The 24,286-nt window shown below is 42.3% G+C and overlaps 1 protein-coding gene across 1 annotated transcript in view; it reads left to right on the top strand.

Moving 5' to 3' along the window:
• The window catches only part of LOC136854164 (poly(A) RNA polymerase, mitochondrial-like), a 133,890-nt gene that overhangs the window by 33,534 nt on the left and 76,070 nt on the right, over window positions 1–24,286 (top strand). Inside the window, exon 3 of the mRNA XM_067130435.1 lies at window positions 4,778–5,026. Coding sequence (XP_066986536.1) covers window positions 4,778–5,026 — 249 coding nt within the window. The remainder of the gene's footprint in view (window positions 1–4,777; window positions 5,027–24,286) is intronic.

Below are 24,286 nucleotides of genomic sequence, written 5' to 3'. Positions count from 1 at the left end.
TTGGAAGATGATTAGATCATTTGAATAGAAAGTTCAGTAAAATGAATAAAACATTACTGATATTAGAAGAAAATTTAAAACTGAAAACGGTTACCAAATTGACGACAAGAAAACGCTAACAAAAATAACAGCACTGATTGGTTAGAGGCGCCGATAACCGGTGATCAGCGCTGCCCATAAAAGGCGATCAGCGCCGATAACCAGTTATCAGTGCTGATAACCGAAAATCTGGTTAGAGAAGCGGTAAAACCAGATTACCAGTAACGAGGCTGCCGAAACGGGACTGCCTGTATATTATTATTAGAAATTGATACATTAAAACCTCTATATAACAAAATATCTGCAAAATTTAAAAGAGAAGTAATTCAAGGAAGAATCATTTCATGGAGGAAATATGTATCAGATCTCTCTAATAATACTCCCATACAAAAAATATGGGAAAAATTCAGGAAAATAAATAAATCACCCATGTTAAACCACCTAGACATGCCATAATGACAAAAAAAGATGGGAAACTCAGAAAAGGGAATACTTGATCCAAAAGAAATAAGTAATGGAATAATAGCGGGTGAAAGCTCTTTTTAGGGTTTTTTAGTGGTATTTCACTCACCCTTCAAAGTAAAAAGTGGGGGTAGCAACAAAAATTTATTGAAGAGCATGACACGGGACCTTCCTCAGAAATAGATTTTTCCTCTGCATTTTCTGCACAAAGAAAAATAGTATAGAATTAATAACAATAAATTTTGAAACAATAGAAGGTATATATTATAATAGAAAATTTAATATGGAAGAGTAGGAATTTGCTCTGTTGAACAGCAATAAATCTACCCCTGGAGGTGACAGTATTTGTTTTGAATTAATCTGCTACATAGCACCTTTGGCAAAGTCATAAGTATTAGAGTTTTATAACCACTTATGGCTTCGAAATTTATTTCCTGATGATTGGCATAAAGCTGTAATTATTCCTATCCCCAAACAGGAAAAGATCCCAGTAATGTAAACAATTACAGACCAATTTCTTTAACAAGTTGTTTATGCAGATTACTAGAGAAAATGGTAAATGCTCGACTAACATGGCACATTCGAGAAAATAAAATTTTGACTCCCACTCAATTTGGGTCACAGTGTAACAGATCTGCACTGGATTCTCTGTCTAACTTGGAAGACCACATATGAAGAGGATTTGAACGAAAACAAATTACTATAACCGTCTTTTTTTAACATTGAAAAGGCATATACTACATGGAGATATGCAATACTTAAAATGTTACATAGAAACAGCATCTGTGGACATTTACCTAGGTTTATCCAAAACTTTCTGACAAATCACACTTCAAATGAGGTTGATGATGTATTGTCAAGTACATTTCCACTTGAAAATGGTGTTCCACAAGGAAGCATCCTTAGTGGCACTCTGTTTACTTTAGCAATAAATGATATCAGTAATAATCCACCAACCGGAATTAAAAGTAACTTGTATGTGGATGATTTTGCCATATATTATTCAGCATCGCGCATAAAACATGCAGAGTGAATCATTAGTAAAACTATAATAAAAATAAATGAATGGGCCTCATTTGTAGCTTAAAATTTTCTATACAAAAGACTCAAGCAGTAATGTTTTATAAAAATAAAAAGGGGAAAAAAAGGTGAAGAAATAGATTTAAAAATCAGAAATCATTGCATACCAGTTGGCCAAACAGCAAAATTTTTGGGATTAGTATTTGATACTCAAACTGGAAAGCCCACATAGCATGCATGAAATCAAAATGTAAAATAGCATTATACCTAATTAAAAAACATTGAACACTACTTGGGGAGCCGATAGACATGCCCTTACCGTACTGTATAAAGCAACAGTGCTGTCTCGTTGATTATGGAAGCGAAACATATGGCTCGGCATCAGACACAACGCTGAAAATGTTAGACCCAGTTCATAATGAATGCCTTAGAATATGTTCAGGAGCTTTTCGATCATCACCAAAGTCATCTTTACAAGTTGAATGTGGTGAGCTACCTCTGTCCCTCCATAGAGAGCTAGCAACAATGAAGAGTGCTCTGAGAATTCAGACAAATGATTCTCCAACCAAAAAATTATTTGAGCTAAAAGATTGTTTGAGTCGCTAAATATAAATATACAATTACCTTTAATAATAAAATTACTTCCTCCTTGGACAGTGAATAAAATGAGAATTTGTACACACTTAAAATATTTATCAAAAAGTTATTCATATACCCCAGAACACCATAGACAACATACAGTAAAACATATAATCTGGAAAGGTCCACATTACGCATTATACACTGACTGATCTAAATCTCAGTACGGAGTGGGATATGCTGCAGTATCCCAAGACAAAATGTATCAGTTCTCTCTACCAGATAACGCCTCAGTATTTACAGCTGAGTTATGTGCAATAATATCAGCCATACAGATAATTAGAGAAGCCTCATGTATTAATTTTGTGATTTATAGCGACTCCAGAAGCGCTATATAGGCCATTCAAAGCTATAATCAGAAAAATAATATTGTACAACATATAAAGTTTTCACTCCATAAATTGTATAATAAGGGAAAAAACATTGAAATATGTTGGATCCCTGCCCATGTGGGGATTAAAGGAAATGAAGAGGCTGATAAAGCAGCTAAAGAAGCAGTCCCCATGACAAGAGCAAATGTAGACATCCCTATTAGTGACTATACAAGATATATAAAAACAGTCACTGTAAGTAAATGGCAAAATATATGGAACGAAGAACCTGAAAATAATAAATTAAAAGAGATAAAATCCAGTGTCGGAAAATGGAGTTCATCATATCAGAGAGAGACACACACACAAGTAATTTTGACGCGTCTTCGAATAGGCCATACTCGTTTGACACATGGACACTTAATGAACAGTCCATGTGGCCCTCCTCCCAAGTGCCCAGATTGCAAATTGTTCATAACAGTTAAGCATGTACTATGTGAATGTCCAAAATATAACCCACAGTGATTATAAAATTTTGGAGATAGATCAATAAAAAAAATTTTGTTGGAATCTTCAACATTTCAGTAATACCCATTTTAATGTTGATGAGGAGTTGTGATGTAATTGATAAAATATAAAAAGTAAATAATATAAATGCAAATACCCTTAGATGTCCAATGAATTTTAAAACAACTAAATTTTAAAATTTTACTTAATTTATTTGGAATTTTAATATACCTTTTTAGTGAGTTTATATGGAAACACAAGTATAAATGTATTTATTGTGTGAATGTGTTCCTGTATGAGAGTGTATGCCTTTGTGCAGCTTTTGATTCAATTTTCATTCATTCATCACTACTGAGTGATCTATTTGGTCCCAGTGCTAACTAGGCTTTTGGGAAAAAAGCACGTTAGAAGAAGAAGAAGCAGCAGCTAGGCTTCTAGCCTAGACCGGTCATTTCATCCAAATCCTTCGGACCATCCCTATGGGAGCTGATAGTCAGCTCAGTGGTCTGGTTAAACTTTTTTAACAATAATAATAAGGTAGAACATAACTAAAAGGGATATGGTGAACTAGACCGATAGTGGCTATTCCATTTAAGGTACTCACCCAAAAGGTTTCAAATGTAATTTCATAAATCTTATGTTTGAGTAGGAGCTAAAGTAGAAAATGTAGATTGTCCAGTTTGCTGTAAAATTTATGAAAAATCCATAAACAGTTCTGCATGGAACACTGTATCCATAACACATTTCAAGATGTTGATTTTGGCAACTGTGTTATTTAATTTGGATGTATAAACAAATTTTTTTCATAGTTTCACAGCTTGGCAGCATTATTAACAAACAGAACATATGTTTGAGAGAAAAATGTAGATTACGAATAAGCTTTCATCCAGATATTCAAGTAATTATAGATAATACAATGTTATTCGGACATGTTACGTTCAGCCAATCATCATTAAGTTACCGCTCACTTTCAAGTGCATTTTTGCCAGAATAACAAAACAGTACAGGCAGTGTTTTAACGGTTCCGAATTTGACGTTCGTTTTACGACGCTTTTCAAATATATTCATCAGAAATTAAATTTGACGCATGTTCGGAAGTTTATGGGATCCGACGGAAGAAATATGGCCCCAAAATGGCAGAATAACCATAATTTGAAGGTTTTTTTGATGTAAAACTCAATAATAATGCAGTTTACATCGTTTTCAATGCACCCAGAGCATTAAAAGTAAGGTTTTCTTATGATTTTTGACGAAGAACGATTGTTCCATAACGATTATCGGTTACGATACATTAAGAACGGAACTGGTCAGTAAACGGGACCGCCTGTATAGCATGTTTAAGAATTTGTGTTTTATACTATAAAATTGAAAAATTTGATAGCTTATGGGACTTTTGTAAAAAAAAAAAAAAAACAGTTTTGAAAGTTTGAGACAATCTTGTTTCACGTTATATGTGCTGTTGCTAGCATCGTCAGTAAGAATATTGTTACATAAATATTTAGAGATACATTGAAGAACTGGTTTATGTGCCACAGGTTTAGATGATGTATTTGTTAGCCCAAATAGCATCATCTATTTATTGTTCAGAACAGTTTAGGCTCAGCAACACTGTGAACAGTGTTGATAGAGTTTTTAAGGGGTTCTTAAGGGGTTTTTCAACTTAGCAAAGAGTTGAAGAACTTAGCCCTTTCTTAAGTAGGGGAGTCAATGTATCTATTATAGCTAGTCTTGGTGGCACTTTGCTGTTTGTATTTCTGGATATTTCAGGTATGTAATTTAATTTTTTTTTTTTACTGCAGGAGATGATACTTATAGAATATGAGGATTCCACTTCACTTGGAAATGCCTTGAATAATACTGTATATTCAACGCGCAATGACAGCATAATCCCTGTCCACTCCCCTTTCCTCTGGCTAGCTGCCACCAAGCCGTCAAAAAACTCAAAGAATTCATCACTTCTTCGAGATTCAGAGTCTTCTATTCCTCTTATATCTGAAGAGCAAGATAAGGAAATGGAGTTACTCAGACATCTTCATCTTTGTTCTGACGTAAGTGTCTTGTTGCAATGAGTTTTCATATTTAACAATACCTATTGTTTAATGCTTGGTAGTGAGCTGAGAGATGTATATTAATTCAGTGGTATGGTTAAACAGTTTATAAATGAAATAGTTAAGCTGAGAGGTGGAGTTATTTTTTGAAGATGCAGCATAGGTTTTCTCCCAGTTTGGTATACAGTACCATTGCTCATAAAGGCCCCTACCAGATATCATTGCCTATCATTCATATGTTCAACTCACAATCAGCAGCATTTGTATTGTCCCCTGTTACTTTCTTACTTTTCTGTTATCACTGTTCATGGAGTCAGAATGAGTTAGGCTCAGGTCAGTACAAGTAGTTTTTCCAGGGGCATGTAACTGTTGGGGTGCTTTGGCAGGTCATGTTATATTATTGCTTGTTGGGCAAATATAATTTTTGCCCATGTGGCTTATATGGTATTGTATGTTGTAGGGAAGGGTTATGTGAGAGTAGTAAACTTATATAAGCACTAAAACATCCATGGAAGTGCATATACATTTAAAGTGTGGAAAAATGATTAGAGTAATCTGCACTACACTACTTCCAGGCTTCCCAGAAATCTCACTGTTATTGTTACTAGCCTGTGAAAATTAACACAAACATAAAAAAATTGTATAGGAAACCAAGAAAAATAAGTATGATGTTGATTTTAGCTAAAATGAAAAAAAAAATGACACTTGAGCAAGCAAAATGTGTCCTTCAAGAACTTTGTCATAGTAGCCTAGCTAACTGAAACAATAATGATCAAGTAACTGTTAGCATCATACACATAACATCCAAAAGTATTTTATTATACAGTAATCTCTTGATTAACTAGATTAATAGAGCCAAGGCCCAGTCGGATAAGGACAACAGCTAGATAAGGGTAAGTAAAAAACTCTACAGTGTAAAACAGCAACTCTGAACTGTTACTCCCCTACCTTGTCAGTATGATATAATCAACAACCATCACACTTTAAACTGAAAACTTATGCAAAAGCCAGTTATCTACATTTTCCCCCATATTCATAATGAAATATATACTGAATACTGTTTAAAAGTGTAAAAATACACTTTTAAAAAAAGCAAGCCCCTTTCTTTTTCTCTCTTGGAAAAGAGACACTTTGATAGGTAGGTAGCCTACTTGTGTTTACCCACAGCTTACCATGGTTTTATGACCATAAATGTATTTTATACAGCAACTTTATCAGTTATAAAATGTTTAAGTGTGAAATTTTTGCTTAGGCTGGGTGTTACACTTACAGTATCCATTTGTATAAGTCAATTAGCCTGTTACACCATTACAGGCAGTCCCCAGTTTACAACAGGGGTTCCGTTCTGACGCCACGTCGTAAGCTGAAAATTATCGTACCTCGAAGTATCATAAAAAATTGCACGAAAACCTTACTTTTAATCATTTGGGTGTCTTGTAAACAACGTAAACTGCATTTTCAACAGATTGAGGCCTACTGCTGAAATGGCCAGTAGAATCATTTTTTAGTTGCTAAAATGAAATGGATTTTACTAGAATTATTTTTATTTTTGTACATAAAACAAATGTAAAACAGGTATACAGAGGTAAACTAACATGCAAGTAATCTGTTGATTATCTGGATCTTTCTTATCCGGAATTCAACATCCAGCAGCACTGGACCAGTGACCAAGGACCAAAGATATATGATATATATAGATGTAAAAAAAAATTGAATACCATTCTCCGATGATTGGCAATGCTGCATGGCCTCATTAAAATAGTGGTAACATTGCTTACACTCATGAAGAGACTGAGAGAGGGTTTTGGGGGTGGGGATAGCCTGGAGAGTTTACAGGGTGGTGGGGATGTCAGATGGCTTGGTACCATGGCAGAGGAGGGGTAGTAGAGCTGTATAGAGGAACTCACTCAGAGAAAGCTTACTCAGAGAAAGCTCACTCAGAGAAAGGGTTGTTTTTTTGGAAGGTGAGTGGAGCTGGGAAGCAGTTTCCCTGGCTGGGAGTGGGTAGGGATGCAGTGTTCTATGGAGGAAGAGGGCGAGATAGATGTCTGACTTGCTAGAGCTTGTTTTGTTTCATGTTTTTGTTTAAGATTTTTCCTCATTTTACTAAAGGATATGTACAGTACTGTACTGTAACTTGTAATGAAATACATCAGCCACAAAGCAAAAAAATAGAAAAGATGATACAGTAAACAGAGAGAGAGAGAGAGAGAGAGAGAGAGAGAGAGAGAGAGAGAGAGAGAGAGAGAGAGAGAGAAACAACAACTGAGGTGTCACTCAAGTTGCAGCCTATAATGTACACATTCTTTCCATTTTTTCATTTTTACTTTATGATGTTCTCATTTTTGTACATGCAACTTACCCGTCAGATATATACTTAGCTATAGTCTCCGGCGTTCCCAACAGAATTTCAAAACTCGCGGCAACACGCACAGGTAGGTCAGGTGATCTACCATACCCGCGCTGGGTGGCGGGAATAGGAACCATTCCCGTTTTCTAATCAGATTTTCTCTGTCGCTGGTTCCGGCAACATCTGTTGTTGGTTCCTCCTGCTTTGATTTTCGTTTCTCGCTTGCTGAGGATCTGTTTTGGCCTGATTTTGGTGACGTATTGGATCTTTGGTTTGGCATACGCTATTGTGGACTGTTTTTTGGATTTGCTTTTTGGATTGTTCATTAAGATGTCTGATGTTAATGTTTCGCCTGTGTTCCGTGTGTGTGCTAGGCAAGAGTGTAAGGTGAGGTTGCCGAAAGCTTCGGTAGACCCTCACACTGTATGTATGAGGTGTAGGGGGAATGATTGTTCTTCGGACAATAGGTGCAAGGAGTGTGAGAAGTTGTCTGATCAAGAATGGAAGGTTTTGACTTCTTATTTGAAGAAGCTTGAAAAGGATAGAGTAGGTCTCGCTCTGCTGAGCACGAAGTAGAGATTAACACAGTAGACTCTCCTAATCCTTTGGTTTCAGCCCCTTCTCCCTTCATCGAACCTGTGGATTCGTCCTCTGAAATGGCTGCGATGAAAGCGGAACTTCTTCGGATGAAATCGCAACTGCGTGCGATGAAGGAAGGTAAGAGTGACAGTGATATGTGCAGTGTCCCCAGTGCAGTGGAGGGGGCGTCTGATCGGCTCCGCATTGCTCCTAGGCCTAGACCTCTTCCAAACTCCCAGGACCAGTGGAGGAGGAATGTCGAAAGCCGCAGGGAGGATGTAGAGCATCCCCAATGATCAGGCGTCCCTTCAGCAGATCCTGTAGTTGCGTCCCAGGCTGTCTTGGATCGCCATAGAAAAGGCATCCTGAAGAAGTGTTTTCTCGTCGTCTGACAGCGTCTTCTCCGGTGCGGTTGGAGTTCGGCTGAGGAGTCGCGCCCTCTGAAGAGATCCTGGAAGGCTCCCTGAATAGAGCTTTTGGACTCGAGCCCTGAGCGCTTCCCGGAGGATTCTCCTATAGTCAGGAATAGAGCTCGTAGATCTCCCTCCTCCTCTCCAGCAGGAGTTAAGGATTCGACGAAGAAGATTTTGATCGGCCTCCAGGAGCAGTTATCGGCACTTGTTGGATCTCTTGCAAAGGATACCTCGTCTCGTAGGAAGGATGACTTTCTTCCTATTAAGAGTTCCAGGAAGCTCTCTTCTTCGACTCGTCGCTCTTCTCCTGCCAAGCTTCCTTCTAGTAGCAAGTTTTCTTCTCGAAGATGCTCTTCGCCGAGCAGGCGCCCATCTCCCAGCAGGCGCACTTCTTCCAGGCGCTCATCATCGGAGGGAAGCGCCTCTCCTTCCAGGCGCACTTCGCCTCGCAGTACTTCTCCTTTGGACAGGCGCTCGTCGTCTTCCAAGCTCCCTCCTTCCAGCAGACACCGCTCTCCTGCCAAGCGTCCTCGCTTTAGGGCCTCCTCTCCTGGAAGGCTCTCATCAGTGGACAGGACCCCCTCTCCTGTCAGGCGCCCGTCCGGTGTCAGGCGCCATTCTCCTGGCAGGTGCTCTTTGTTGGACAGGAGTGCTTCTCCATCCAGGCTCGCTTCTCCTGATAGGCGCTCCTCTTCTTTTAAGCCTTCCTCTCCGCCTGCTGCCTTGGAGGAAGTATCAGAGGAGGAATCTCCTAAGGACGCTGGAGTTTCAGATTACAAACGGTTGGCTTCGGTTCTGATTCAGGAGTTTGGAGATTCTCTTTGTCATGCTGCCCCTCCTTCTCCGGGATCTTTGTGGGACAGCACCAAGTCAGCAAGACCCTCTTCGTTCGTCAAGATGCGCCCTACGATCTCGATGAGGAAAGCCTTTAAAGGAGTCGGAGAATGGATGCAATCTAAGAAGGATGCAAGCAAGACGGTTTTCTCTTTTCCCCCTTTGAAACTTTTGGGAAAGTCAGGAATGTGGTATGAGACCAAGGAGCCTATGGGGTTGGGGCTCCCCACATCAGCAGACGCAGATTTTTCTAATCTGGTAGACTCCTCCAGGAGACTTTCTCTTTCATCAGCGAAGGCGACTTGGGGAATGAGCGAAATGGACCATCTCCTCAAGGGTCTTTTTAGAGTTGTGGAAGTTTTCAACTTTATGGATTGGTCTCTTGGAGCTTTGGCCAACAGGACTCGGGACCCTGGAATTCCTGTGTATGGATGACTTTGTGAGTGTTTTGTCTTGTTTGGACAAAGCAGTGAGGGACGGTTCCGGAAGTCGCTGCCTTATTCGGAGCTGGTATACTCAAGAAGAGGTCAGTATTCAGCTCTTTCCTCACCAAGTCCGTGTCTCCTCTTCAGAGATCCTCTCTTCTGTTTGCTCCTCTTTCTCCCCACCTTTTTCCTCAAAATTTGGTGAAGGAGATTTCTCGCTCTTTATCAGAAAAGGCGACACAGGATCTTTTGGCCCAGTCATCGAAGAGGATCAGACCTGCTGTTCCTTTCGCCAAGAAGGAGAAGGCTCCCTTTCAGGAGCCCTTTCGAGGTGGTCCTTCCTCTAGATCCTCCTTCAGAAGCAAAAGACCCGAGAGAAGAGGAAGGTCTTCCTCTCGTCCGATCAAAAGGACTAAGTGAGGAACGAGTACTCCAGACGACAGTGGGTGCCAGACTGTTACAATTCGCCGAAGTCTGGGCACAGAGAGGGGCGGACGACTGGTCCCTCTCCATTCTAAGAAGAGGCTACCTTATCCCCTTCAGGGAAAGTCCTCCCTTAACATCAACTCCCAGGGAGTTATCCGCCAGCTACAGGGATCCCGTCAAGAACCAGGCTCTTCTTCTAGCAGTGGAGCAAATGCTAGAAAAGGAAGCCATAGAACCGGTTCAAGAGCTCCATTCCCCAGGGTTTTACAATCTGCTTTCTGAGTTCAGTCCCGTGTCAGCCGGTGAAATTCCATTACAGCACGAATTTCTAGGTATAACAATGCTAGATATACCAGAGAAAAAGAGCTTTCAGGAAAGCTGGGGTTACTACCCCCAGTCGCATTTCTTTTAGAAGGATTTGGTATAATGAAGGGTGAGGAAATACCACTACCACGGAAATATATTCATCCCTCGAAAGATCTCTCCTGATCAAATTCGGTGAGTGTTCAATTCAGGTCCCAGGCTTGGGGTTGCGACACCAGCGCCACCTACTTCATTCCATTTTCTAGCACGTGATACGTTTCTTTTGTGTGCTCACCCTATTTTGGATTTATTTTTCTTCATCTATGATGGCTTTGAGCACCTTTTCCATCTCTAAGTTAAGTACCATCTTCTTGTGGGGCTTTTGATCTATTTTTGGCTGTTTTGGTCTCGTATTTTCATAAATATTGGGATCTTAGTATGACCCACAGGCCCCCTATCCCATGTTCCAAGCAGCAGAGCCTTCTGTTTTTTCGGGGAGTTTTTCCCAGGGCTATATTATTTAGATTTTAGCCCTTGATTCCTTCCTGGTGGTTAGGGTGCATGGCTCTCCTCCAGTTTTAGTTTTTGTTTTGCATAGCGAGGAGTTGCTCAGTCCTGTACCCCCACCAGGTCGGGTTCCTTTTCATTTGGGTCTCATAGGCTATTATGTTATTCTTGAAGATGGTGCTCTTAATTTAGGTTAATGTTTTTAGTTTTATTTGTTTTTTGTTTTTGGTTGTGTTGTTTGTTCTGATGAGCCTTAAAATATTTTGGATTCTCTCGAGGTAGGACACTTCCTGTGAACGTAATTTTTATTCTATTGTTTTGTATGATGGTTGTAGTGTGGGCTCCATCCCTTGCCCTGGGAGTCGGAGATCAGGTTGAGGGAGTTTTGTTGCTGTTCCTCAGGGTCCGCTTGAGGGGTCAGAGTGAACTTAGTCCTCTTCAACAAGAATTTGGGGAATCGAGTTCTTTGGGTGTTCCTCAAGGCTAGTCGCCTTCTTATCCCCTAGGACAAGAGTCCTGTTGGCTCAGCACAAAATTTCTCTCCCTGTTGGTTACTCCTCTCCTTTTCACACCCTTCTCTCCCTCCTAACCTATGCTAGGTTTGGTTTTTATTAGGCTACGCTCAGGAGATGTTGGGCTTTCAGTAGCTCCTCTAAGGCTTCCTTCCAAGTTCATTGGGAAGGAAGATCTTGAGAGGGTGTCATGTTCTCCCTTGTCTCCTCTCCCCTTCTGGTAGCACTCCTCCCCACCACCCCTCAGCCTTGCGACTCAAGAGGTGACGCTAGATGGATTTTCTCCCGAGTCAGGACTTCTCCTATTGGTAGAGGGACAGCTCCCTCCCCATGACGTCCCCAGATTCGCTGTGGGGGTGGGTGGTTTTTTGCATTCAAGATGTTCGGATCCTGTCTCGCCTCTCTCCTCCCATCGAGCGGAGTTTGGGTTTAGGTTGGCCCCACCAGATATTATGAACATTGATAGATTTACCCATTGTTTCCCGGCGGGGAGATAGGTGTGAGGTGGTTCTATGTCACGCTAGCATACAGACTCCTCCGGTCTCCGGAGGGTTACCATCATTGTTAATTTTGTTTATTGTTATTATTATTATTATTATTATTTTGTTCTACCATATACGTGATTCCGGTCCCACACCTGGGGGCTCCGCCGTTAATTTTCTGGCAGCCCTTATGGTTGGTTCCTGGTTTCTCGTTCCTTCATTCCCCGGAGTCCTCCGGGTATGAATCCTCAAACTTCCACTCTGTGCATTTAAAGCTTATTGGCCCAGTTTATATTGGTAGTTCTTCACACCGGAGTATTCCGGTTGTAGTTGATTTCCGGCCTTGCCGGCTTTATTTTGCTTAGAGTGTGAGGTTCATGTACTGTTACCTTTACAGACTGTTCCTGTGAGGAGCCGGGTGTACCGCCTCCCTTCAACAACCCTACGGGCACAGTAGTATGCCGGACCCACGCTCAGCGGTCCGACAGACGACCTGGTTGTTTGGCACCCCGATGGCTGTGAGGTTTGCTTATAAGCTCTCTCCTCAACCATCCAAGACGAGTCGGTAAGTGAAAGTCTTCTTTCCTCCGGTCCATGCTCCTCATGAAACGTTGGTTATATCCTCCGTCGGTCTTTGCATTCCCTGACTGACCACAGGTTTCCTTGCAGGCGGATGAAACTTCCAAGAAGTCTGCCTTTGAATCCCTCCGGGCCTGGGTGGCTGGGTTCGGCAGGAATGTTCCGTGGGAAGCCCACGTTCCTCGACGCCAGGTTGAGGGACCTGCTTTACCCCGCGCATAAGGGGTGGCCGCAGCAGTTCCAGAAGAACTTGCCACCCCTATTATCCAGCAGATGGAGAGACTGATGCGACCCAGCCACCTCAAGTGGACATTATGTACGCCGAGGTCTCGGAGGATGTTGCCGCACTAAATCTCGACTTGGAACCTACTTGAATACAAGCAGGACCAGGTGGTAAGTGGAGAGGTAAGTGAGGATGTTGGGGCGGGCCCCTCTTTGTTTAACTCCCCTGATTCATCTGTGTCATCTTTTTCAGGTTTTGTGAAGTCTTCCTCGTTGGGTGATAGAGCTCCGTCTGCTATCCCCAAGTTGAAGACTTCATGGAAGGCGAGCAGGCTATAAGTCCTGACTTCTAAGAAATTGCCCTTCCCCGTCGAAGGCTAAGGTCCCAGGACCGGTAGCCTCCGGGAGTAAGTCTAGCTCCTCCGGCAAGGGCGCGAGTAAGAGGGCTGCAAAACCAAGCCCTCCTCCCCAGCCTCTTTTTGAACAAGCCCTGGCCACTGAACTGTACAAACAGTTCATGCAGGATCTAGACTCGAGATTTGAGAAGATCTCAGAAAAGTTTGTTTTTATGACAGTGTACTGGAAGGTTTGGCTCGCCAACTGAAAGCCGAACCGCAGTTTTCTATCCCCGACACTGCGGACCTCCCGCCGTTTGATGTCGGAAACCCTTGGCGGTTAGGACCGGGCCATCCAACATGATGGCAAACTTACCTTAGACGGTCTGGGCATTGTTAGACGGTTGGAGAGTTGGAGTTCTTCCCCGATCTCTTGCCCCCTTATCCTGGCTTCCCGTGAGGCTTACCGGAAGAAGCCTGGATTATGGTCAGACAAGGTACCTAGGGAAACTGTCATCATCCCTAGAGACCAAGCCCAGTCGGCTCTCCCTGCGCACTCTGACGGAGTGGCAGGCAGTGAACACAAAATTGACCCCTTTCAAGGGCAATTTCACGATGTTCACCCTAGGTGAAGATCTTCCCACTCCTTGTATGGACAAAATTGCTCTGGCCACGGCCCGAGCATGCCTCGATGGGAACCCCTTTCCTCAATTGAGGGAAACAGACCCTACTTCCTGGTATTCCCAGGAAGTAATGAGTTCTGGTGGACGCCCCGTCCACTTTCACTGTAGGCAAGCTGGACCTCTTTGCGCTTCCACGCAGTTTAGCATGAGCAACTCCCTAAGCTGCCGGAATCATTGTTAAAGGCGGAGTTTGAGACCCGGACTAACATTAGCCCGGTCCTTATATCCGGCTGTCTTACTGAGGCTACTGCCGTCTCCGGCTCGGACGAACCCTCTTTTTCCAGGTCCTGGCTAAGTCTTTCCTGGCGACCTTCCAGTTAGACTTGCATGAGTTTGTTATGGCTAGGCTGGAATGTAGAAAATTTTTTTTTGCTGACGCATTTACAATCCGCCACGAGCCTAACAAGCTCATTAAAAGTTCAATCTGGGGACCTAACCTCTTCCCTGAAGGAGAGGTTACATCCGTCATGTCCTGAAGGCTACACGGGCCAATCAGAGTCTTTGCGCTTCGGTGGGGAATTCCCACTTATAAGCGCAAGACCCCAGAATTGGCCGGCCCCCAGACGAGAGGAGGAAAAAGGTTCAGGAGACATAAGAGGCCTCATCAGGCGATGGTTCAAGGCTTGTCCCGGTCTCGGCAGTGGCCCAGCCATCTACCTCTAAGTCCCAACCCCAGCAGTATGTTTTGGTTCAACCAGCTGCGCCCTCCTATGTATCCTCACCAGCATACAAGGGTACATATGAAGGCCGTGGATTTTTTTCACGGCCTCAATAGGGTGGCAAGGGGGAGGAAGGGGCAAGGCCCCCTACAGAGGAAAATCTAACACCACCCCAAGGGGGAGAGGACGTGGTAGAGGGAACAAACCCGCTCCCTCCCACTGAGAAAACGCAGGTAGGCGGTCGCCTGTATTGGTTCAGGGACCAATGGACCTTCAGCCCTTGGGCACACAGCATTGTGTCCAAGGGACTGGGGTGGAGCTGGATCAAGAATCCTCCCCCTCCAAACAGATTTTACCAGCCACCCACATCAATCCTACAGGATTATGTAAAAGGATTGCTCAACAAACGAGCAATAAAGAAAGCAAGGCACCTAAAATTTCAAGGCAGGCTATTCACTGTTCCCAAAAAAGACTCCGATCAGCAAAGAGTGATCCTGGATCTGTCGCGTCTAAATCTCTACATAAAATCGACAAGTTTTCGCATGCATACGGTAGCTCAGGTCCGGACTCTACTTTCGCGTGGAGCCGTCACCACCTCTATCGATCTTTCAGACGCTTATTATCACGTCCCAGTTGCGCTGGAACTTTCTCAGTTCCTCGGTTTCAGACTCGGGAACCAAGCCTACTCCTTCAGGGTCATGCCCTTCGGTCTGAACATTGCACCCAGGATATTCACCAAGCTGGCGGATACGGTAGTACAGCAGCCCGGTCCCAAGGAATCTCCCCAGCAGCGCACCTGGGACGACTGGATAATCTGGGCTCCAACTGTGCCGGAGTGTCAGGAAGCCACGTCCATAGTCACCAATTTCCTAGAGTCATTGGGTTTTCAGCTGAACAGGAGAAGTCCCGCCTGACTCGGAGTCTCGGTTTCAATGGCTGGGTCTTCAGTGGACCTGTCCTCCCACACGTTATCTCTCCTCCTTCCAAGAGGAAAGAGATAGCATCTCTCACCAAGAGGTTTCTCAAAAATCAGTCAGCATCCCGTCGGTCCCAGGAAAGGGTCCTCGGGTCTCTCCAATTTGCTTCAGTAACAGACCTGCTCTTGAAAGCCAAATTAAAGGACATAAACAGGGTGTGGCGGAGCCGAGCAAACACCAAGCTCAGGGACAGGGTCTCTCTATCCTCGGATCTTAAAGACAAGGCTGCGGCCTTGACTACAGTCAAGGGCCTGTCCAAAACAGTCCCACTTCAGTTTCCCCCTCCGGCACTAGTTATCCACACAGACGCTTCTCTAAGCTGGGGGGGATATTCACCAAAACAAAAGTACAGGGAACGTGGTCCACAATGTTTCAGCAGTTCCATATAAACACCCTGGAAGCCATGGCGGTCTTTCTGACGCTGAAGAAAATCCGCCCTCCCAATCGGATTCATATCAGGTTGGTGTTAGACAGCACCAGTGGTGGTTCATTGCATCAACAGAAAGGGCGGCTCCAAATCAGGTCGAGTAAACCAAGTAATGGTAGCTATCTTCTCCCTGGCGAACAAGCACTGTTGGCACCTGTCAGCCACCCACCTAGCAGGTGTCCGAACGTGGTGGCGGATTCCTGTCCAGGACTACCCCGTTGGAGACGGAGTGGTCCCTGGATGCGAATCTTTTCAGTGGATTTGCCGCCGGGTTCCGGGACTCCAAGTGGATCTGTTCGCAACAGAGAGCAACTTCAAGCTCCCCTGTTATAGCCCCCAACCTGACCCTCAGGCGTCGCCACAGACGCAATGACAGTAGATTGGAACAGTTGGGAGAGAATTTATCTGTTCCTCCAATAAATTTGCTGCTGAAAGTTTTACACAAACTAAGGACATTCAAAGGTCAACCAGCTCTGTAGCCCCTATTGGCCGAAGAGCAATTGGTTCCTCTCTCTTCAGGAACTGGGCTGTTATGGAGTCTTCAGATTCCCAAGCCCATTCTGACCCAGACAGTACAAACCAAGACTGTGTCAGCTTCCTCAAGGATTCAAGATGCCCTAGCTTTATGGACTTTATAAAGTTCTGCAGCTCAAAAGGAGCAAACATTGACCCTGTCAACACTCTGTTTTTAGAATCAGATAAAAGAGATTCTACTATTAGCAATATGACTCAGCAGTCAAGAAGTTAGCCTCCTTCCTGAAAGCATCTGAAGCCAAAATTATGACGACTAATTTAGGAGTTTCCCTCTTTAGGTCACTGTTTGAGAAAGGCGGCTCCGGCCACTATTACCACAGTCAAGTCGGCATTGAAGAAAGTATTTCTTTACGGCTTTAAAATTGACCTTACAGATTCTTATTTTTCATCCATCCCCAGAGCATGCGCTCGTCTGAGACCAGTATCACGTCCACATTCGGTTACTTGGTTTCTCAATGACGTCCTTAAATTAGCGTCAGAGTTGGATAACTTACATTGCTCTTATCAAGATCTGTTAAGGAAAACTTATTATTTTTACTTAGTTTGGCTTCAGGTGCTAGAATTTCAGAGCTGTCAGCTCTCACTAGAGGTGATAATTTTGTTAACTTCCTCCCATCCGGAGAAGTCCTCCCTCCCCTGACCCTAGATTTTTAGCTAAAAACGAAGACCACAGGACAGGTGGTCTCCTGCAAGGTGGTGCCCTTCCTCAAGATCAATCTTTATGTCCAGTCCATACACTTAAATCTTACCTCTCAAGAACTCCACAGAGTAAGTCGGGTCCTCTTTTATCAGGGAGAAAGGTGGTACTCTTTCCCTTAATGGTATAAGACAACAGATTCTGTATTTCATTAAACAAGCCAACCCAGACTCAGTTCCTAAAGTTCATGATATTCGAGCAGTGGCTACTTTACTAATTATTTTCATAATATGGACTTTTCAGAGTTATCAAAATATACGGGTTGGAAATCACCTCTAGTGTTTAAACGCCACTATTTAAAATCACTCTGAAGCCCTGAAATATTCTACTGTAGCAGTGGGAAGTGTCATCTCCCACATTAAGTAATTATATCCTTTCCTTTTCCAAGAGCCCATACCTCATTTGCTTCTCTGCTTGTTTTCCTGGTCGTTTATGCCTCACTGCCTAGCTCTTCATATTGATATATTTGTATTTTATGATGGAAAACTGTAACCTGATTAGCCATAATTGTTTCCAAGGCTTCTTGGGGTACTGGGCAGTTTTTGTTGGCTCCATACTCGGATAATTGGTGTGTGTTATTTTCATTAGTCTTGTCTCTTACATGTTTAAGCCTAAGTTTTCATATATAGTTTTAAAGTTGTATTTCTTGTTCTGTGCACATTTCTTGTTTCACTACTTTTAAGTAATTTTAAGATTTTTGAGGTTTTCTCCCCATCAGACCGAGACCTCCAGTGTTTTGTAGTGTTAAGTTTATTGGTGTGCCTTAAAATTAAGTTGCCTTACTTTTAAGTATTCTTGCTTCATGGAAGAGATTCCTTAATTAAAATTATTTTTTACAATTTTGCCTTTTCTTCAGGTTACCCCCTTGTTTTCCAGTAGTAGCAGTCTTGGCATGATTCTCTATCACTATTTCACAAAGAGGCTGACACCGGACTGAACTCAGAAAAGGGATTTTGACAGAGGAAAATCTATTTCTGAGGAAGGTCCTGTGTCACCCGTGACCCTCCCTGTCTAGTCTAGTACTCCTCCCCTTCTTGCACATGCCAAGTCTGGGGTTAGTGCTAGCATGGAATGAAGTAGGTGGCGCTGGTGTCGCCTTTCCTGGCGGGTGTTGAGTGTGGGAGCCAACGGCTCACCACTCTTTTACTGGGGTTTTGATAAGGAGAGATCTTTCTGGTATATTTCCGTGGTAGTGGTATTTCACTCACCCTTCATTATACCGACGTCTTCTAAAAGACGATCGACTGGGGGTAGTAACCCCAGCTTTCCTGAAAGCTCTTTTTCTCTGGTATATCTAGCATTGTTATACCTAGAAAGTGCTGTAATGGAATTTCACCGGGTGACACGGGACCTTCCTCAGAAATAGATTTTTCCTCTGTCAAAATCCCCTTTTTCTGGTTCCGAAATCCTCGGGGTTGGAGACCGTTTCTGGATGTAAGCACCCTGAATTTCTTCGTGATCAAGACGAAGTTCAAGATGGAAACTACCTCTTCAGTTCTTTCAGCTCTTCGTCCAGGGGATTGGATGGTCTCCCTGGACCTTCAGGACGCTTACTTCCACATTCCCATTCATCCCTCGTCAAGAAAATTCCTGAGGTTCGTGATTCAGGGAAAAGTTTTTCAGTTCAGGTCCCTGTGCTTTGGACTTTCGACGGCCCCCAAGTGTTCACGGGCATTTTAAGGAATGTGGCACGCTGGCTTACACTTAGAGGAGTGAGGATATCAATGTATCTCGACGATTGGCTGATCCGAGCTCAATCGAAGGAAAGTTGTCTGGAGTACTTGTCGATCACCCTAAAACTGACACAGTCCCTTGGACTATTAGTAAATCTACAGAAATCCCAGGTTGTTCCGCAGCAGAGCATTGTTTACCTGGGGATTCTGATGGATTCTCGGGATTTTCTAGCCTTTCCATCCCAGGAGAGAATAGATCGCTGCATAGAAAAGGTGACAGTCTTTCTAAGGAGAGAACATTGTTCGGCGAGGGAATGGATGAGTCTGCTGGGGACCATTTCCTCGCTGGAACAGTTCGTCTCCTTGGGAAGACTTCATCTGAGACCGCTTCAGTTCTACCTAAAGGAGAGATGGGACCAGAAGTCTCAGGACTTAGCAACTTTGTTCCTAATTTCGGACAAGGTAAAAGAGGATCTCAGCTGGTGGTTAGACCCTCGAAAATTAAGCAAAGGACTGTCTCTTCAGTTACCGAGCCCTACCCTAGTGTTGTTCTCAGACGCCTCGGAGTCGGGATGGGGGCAACACTAGGGTCGAGAGAAGTGTCAGGCACCTGGGAAGGAGACCAGGTGAACTGGCACATCAACAAGAAAGAGCTGACAGCAGTACATTTGGCTCTCATCAAGTTCGAGTTCCTAGTCTCAGGACAAGTAGTCCAAGTGAACTCAGACAACACTACTGCCCTGGCTTATATAAGGAAACAGGGAGGAACACATTCCTTCTCCCTTTACGAAACAGCAAAAACGTTGCTGTTATGGGCTCAGGAGAGGAAGATCAGACTCCTCACCAGATTTGTACAGGGAGAAAGGAATGTGAGGGCCGACCTTCTCAGCAGGAAGGATCAGGTCCTTCCCACAGAGTGGACTCTCCATTCAGAAGTCTGCGGAAAGCTGTGGAACCTGTGGGGAAGGCCGAATATCGACCTATTTGCAACCCACTGGAATGCAAGACTGGAAAACTACTGCTCTCCGATATCGGACCCGAGAGCAGTTGCAATAGACAGTCTTCTCCTAGAATGGACAGGATTAGACGGGTATGCTTTTCCCCCATTCAAGATCTTGGGAGAAGTGGTAAGGAAGTTTGCGTCGTCGGAAGGCGCGAGACTGACCCTGGTAGCTCCGTTTGGCCAGCTCAAGATTGGTTCACAGAGGTACTGGAATGGATAGTAGATTTTCCCAGATCGCTTCCACACAGGAACAATCTTCTCAAACAGCCCCACTTCAACAGATTCCACAAGAATCTCCCCGCTCTCAGTCTAACTGCCTTCAGACTATCGAAGGTCTGGTCAGAGCAAAAGGTTTTTCACACAAAGCTGCGAAGGCTATTGCAAGAGCCAGGAGATCCTCAACCTTCGCACGCGTCTACCAGTCGAAGTGGGAGGTCTTTAGAAGATGGTGCAGGACCAATAAGATATCCTCTTCCAGTACCTCTGTGACAAACATTGCTGATTTCCTTATCTTCCTGAGGGAACAATGCAACCTCGCTGTATCCACAATTAAAGGATACAGGAGTATGTTATCATCAGTTTTCAGACACAGAGATCTGAATATCTCTGAAAAAAAGACCTTCATGATCTTATAAGGTCTTTTGAAACGTCAAAATTCATGACTTTGAAACCTCCCAGTTGGAATTTAGACATAGTCTTAAAATTCTTAATGTCTAAGAAATTTGAACCTCCTCATCAAGCTTCCTTCAGGGATCTCACCAGGAAGTCACTTTTCTCTTTGCCCTTGCCTCAGCTAAGAGAATAAGTGACCACTGAGCTGATTAAAATACAAGCCTTAGACATGGCTAAGAACCAGTTGGTTTTAAGAAGGGTTCAGCTATTGTGGAATCTGAACCACATTATAGCGAGAAATGAAATTTATCACCAGAAATAAATTCTCTTCTTTTCAGCCGTCGCTGGAATTAACTCGGCCCATCGAATGACAGTCTGAAAACTTGGCTAACAAAGAGAATAAGTGAAATACAAGCTTTAGACGGTAGAGTTGGTTTTAAGGAAGATTTGGCTATATGCTCCTTCAAACCATTCTTCCTGGCGAAGAATGAAAATCCTTCTAAACCGTGGCCAAGAACCTTTGAATTAAAAGGTCTTTCTTCAGTGACGGGACATGAGTTGGAGAGGACTCTATGCCCTGTCAGGAGCCTTAAATTCTACTTAGAAAAAGAAGAAATTACTGGGAGGATCGGTTGAAAGTCTTTGGTGCTCTGTCAGGATCCTTCACGAGCGATCTCAAAGAATGCGCTTTCCTTTTTTATTAAGGACGTCATCAGGAAGCGCATATCTCGTGTGAGGATGAGCACTTTAAGCTCCTTAGAGTGAAAGCACATGAAGTGAGAGCCATTGCTACATCCTTGGCTTTTCACAAGACGTTGTCTCTCCAGTCTATTATAGAGGCAACTTATTGGAGGTGTAACTCAACGTTCGCATCTCATTACTTACGAGATATTAGAGTAACGTATGATAAGTGCTTCTCTCTAGGAGCATACGTATCTTCGGATTCGGTGCTGGGACAGGGAGCTGAATCCAATCCTATTTAGTTTAGTTAATTCAGTTGTTTTTTATTGCTTGGTGATGTGTGTTTTTATGGTTGGTTGGAAGAGGGTGGTGGAGTTAAGCCCCCCTTTCAATTCTTATCACTAACAAGGTTAGGCTTGGTCAGGTGGTCGGGATTGGTTGTCATGTTCCTTGTATTTTTATGGACACCTAGCTCTGTCATATAAGAGGATAGCCCCATTGATACGATTCAGGTGTAGGCTCGGTCATGTAAGTGGGTCAGCCCCTTTGACACGATCAGCTATAGGCTCTGCCATGTTAGTGGGTCATCCCCATTGGCACGATCCAGAAGGGCTGTCAGTCATAGGTCACATCCTCGCTGAAGCTCCTGAGGCAAGCAGACTCATAGACAGTATCCATGAAGTCTTCTGCCCAATCAGGTAAGAACCATGGTTTTTGTTTATCCTACAACATATGTTGTTTCCCGTTTTTAGTTATTTGCTGTCTCTTGCCCTCCTCCAAGGGTGCCAGTCAGCTAAGTATATATCTGACAGGTAAGTTGCATGTACAAAAATGATATTTTTATGATAAAAAATAAAGTTTTGTACATACTTACCTCAGGCAGATAGAGAAAATCTGATTGAATGGCCCGCCACCCAGCCTGACCCCTCGTGTGCCGCAGTTTTGAGACAGGTGGAAGAGAAAATCTGATTAGAAAACAAAACTTTATTTTATCATAAAAATATCATTTTCATTTTTAATGTATTTTCTCATTTTATTTTAACAACCTAAAAGATAAACTTAATCATGTGCATAGGGTTTGTATATATGCACACACACACTCCTTTGCTTTGGGTGATGCCACTAAGACTCAAGTTATAGATAGCACAATATGTTGCCAACATCTACTAATTTGTATTTTAGATATTTTTAGAGATAAAATATTCTCATGTGTAAAACACACACATACACAGGCATACAAGTAAAGCTTTGGTGATATTATGAAGTAAAATTTAAAATCATTAATTCCAATAAAACAAAATTATCAATTACTGTCTAGTAGTGATTGTAAACTGAATTTGCTTTGGACATTGGTAACTGAGAAATGCCCTATATATACTAAAGATGTACAGTAAACCCCCCGTATTCGCGTTCTCATGGTTCACGGACTCACATATTCGCGGGTTTCTCTGTGGAACATATCTAGCCATCATTCGCAGATAATTCGCCCATTCGCTGTATTTTTCACCGAGAAATATTCTCTAATTACTGTATTTTCATATAATTTTCGTGAATAAATGCACTTTTTGTGATAAAACTATTAAAATACTCAGGTATAAGCATTTTTACTGGGTTTTTCTTGGTTTAAGCTATCAAAATGGGCAGTTCTAAGTGTTTTTAGAGTGATTTTAAGCATTCGCGGATTTGACCTATTTGCGGGGGGGTGTGGGACGCATCCCCCGCGAATACGGGGGGTTCACTGTAATCACAAGGTGTTTTACATACAGTTTCCATGATAGGGTAAAATGAGTAAAACAAGTGAAATAAGCCTGTATATACTCATGTATCATTCGTCTCTCGTATCATGCAATCCTTAAAATTTTGTCCCCTAAGCATGATTTCATTGTATACATATCTTGTGTATCACATGAGTTGCATTTTTGAAAGCCCAGATAACATTAGGCTAACCTCTTTTCCTCTGTAATCTCATGTTCTTGTTAAATAAATGAGAGTAAAAATTAAAATAGTCTTTACTTACTAAACGAATTTCATTTTCAATATAACACACTGTACTAGGCTGTGCTTGTACAGTGAATTTCATTTTCAGTAGATAGTACTAGGCTAGGATTTCAAACAAGGTTACCAAACTTACAGCTTATGTAAGAAATTCATAACCCTCTCATAATTAACAACCACCCAGCATGAGCACAACTTACCAAAGAACTGACATAAACAACATTGAGTACAACATAAACAAGCGAATGAGGAAAGAGTTGTTTTGCGATTTTGAGGGATGTTGTTTTGACTTATAGTATTTTAGTTTTCCTTAATATAACCATTTTATGTTTATTTACAAAAATAAAAATAATTCCGTTACTAATTCATTTCATTTAACAGATAAAAAATGATTCTCCCATTTCTATTGTAGTAGGCTCAATCAGCTGATTCTGAGAATGCAAATATGTATTAGTCATTGCAAATGGCAGATGATTGTTTTTTTATACATACAGTATTACAATGATGATATAACGTGATAATAATACAGTATAAATGGATCCAGCAAGTAAGATATTAGTTTAATTACCTTACCTTTATCTTAAATGCAGCTTTAATAGCCTATTGGACTTATATAAGTGGATACTTTAAGTGTAAAACCCAGCCTAGGCCAATAGTTCACACATACACATTTTGTATCTCATGTATGGTAATACAAAATGGTTACAACAGATAAGAAAAATTCGACATAAAAATACATTAATGGTGATAAAACCATAGTAGGCTAGGTAAACAGGCAAGCTACCTACCGACTGAATGGTGTGTCATTTACAAGAGAGAGAAAATGAAGGGGTTGCAATTTTTTTTTCAAAATGTATTTATGCAGTATATTTTCTTACATTTGTTACAAATATGGGGGAAAAGGTAGATGCCTTTTGCTCAAAGTTCTAAGTTTAAAGTGTGATGATTATTGTTTATAAGCATATTGTTGACAATTATGTAATTTTGAGAGGTAAGTTGAGGAAGGGTATGGAGTTGCCCTTGAATACCCCTAGGTTTTTCTACTTGCCCTTATCCAGATTTCACCCTTATGTGATGGGCCCTTGGCTCTATTAATTCAAGTAATTGAGAAATTACTATGTTAAACTAAAATCCATCAAAATTGCAAAACAGCTGTTTCTTCACTGGTTGTTTATGTCATGTAAGTGGTTCTTATGCAATATAATAAGTTGTCATTAATTATAAAAGATGGTTATGAATTGTTATGTAAGCCATAAACTTGGTAATCTTGTTTGAAAACCTAGCCTAGTATAATCTGGTGGTAAGTAAAGACTAGTTTTATTTTTCACTTTTGTTTATTTAACAAAAAAGAT

The sequence above is a fragment of the Macrobrachium rosenbergii genome, chromosome 3, assembly GCF_040412425.1.
Source record: "Macrobrachium rosenbergii isolate ZJJX-2024 chromosome 3, ASM4041242v1, whole genome shotgun sequence".
Classification (NCBI taxonomy): Eukaryota; Metazoa; Arthropoda; class Malacostraca; order Decapoda; family Palaemonidae; genus Macrobrachium; species Macrobrachium rosenbergii.
This window is presented reverse-complemented; position numbering and strand designations above follow the sequence as displayed.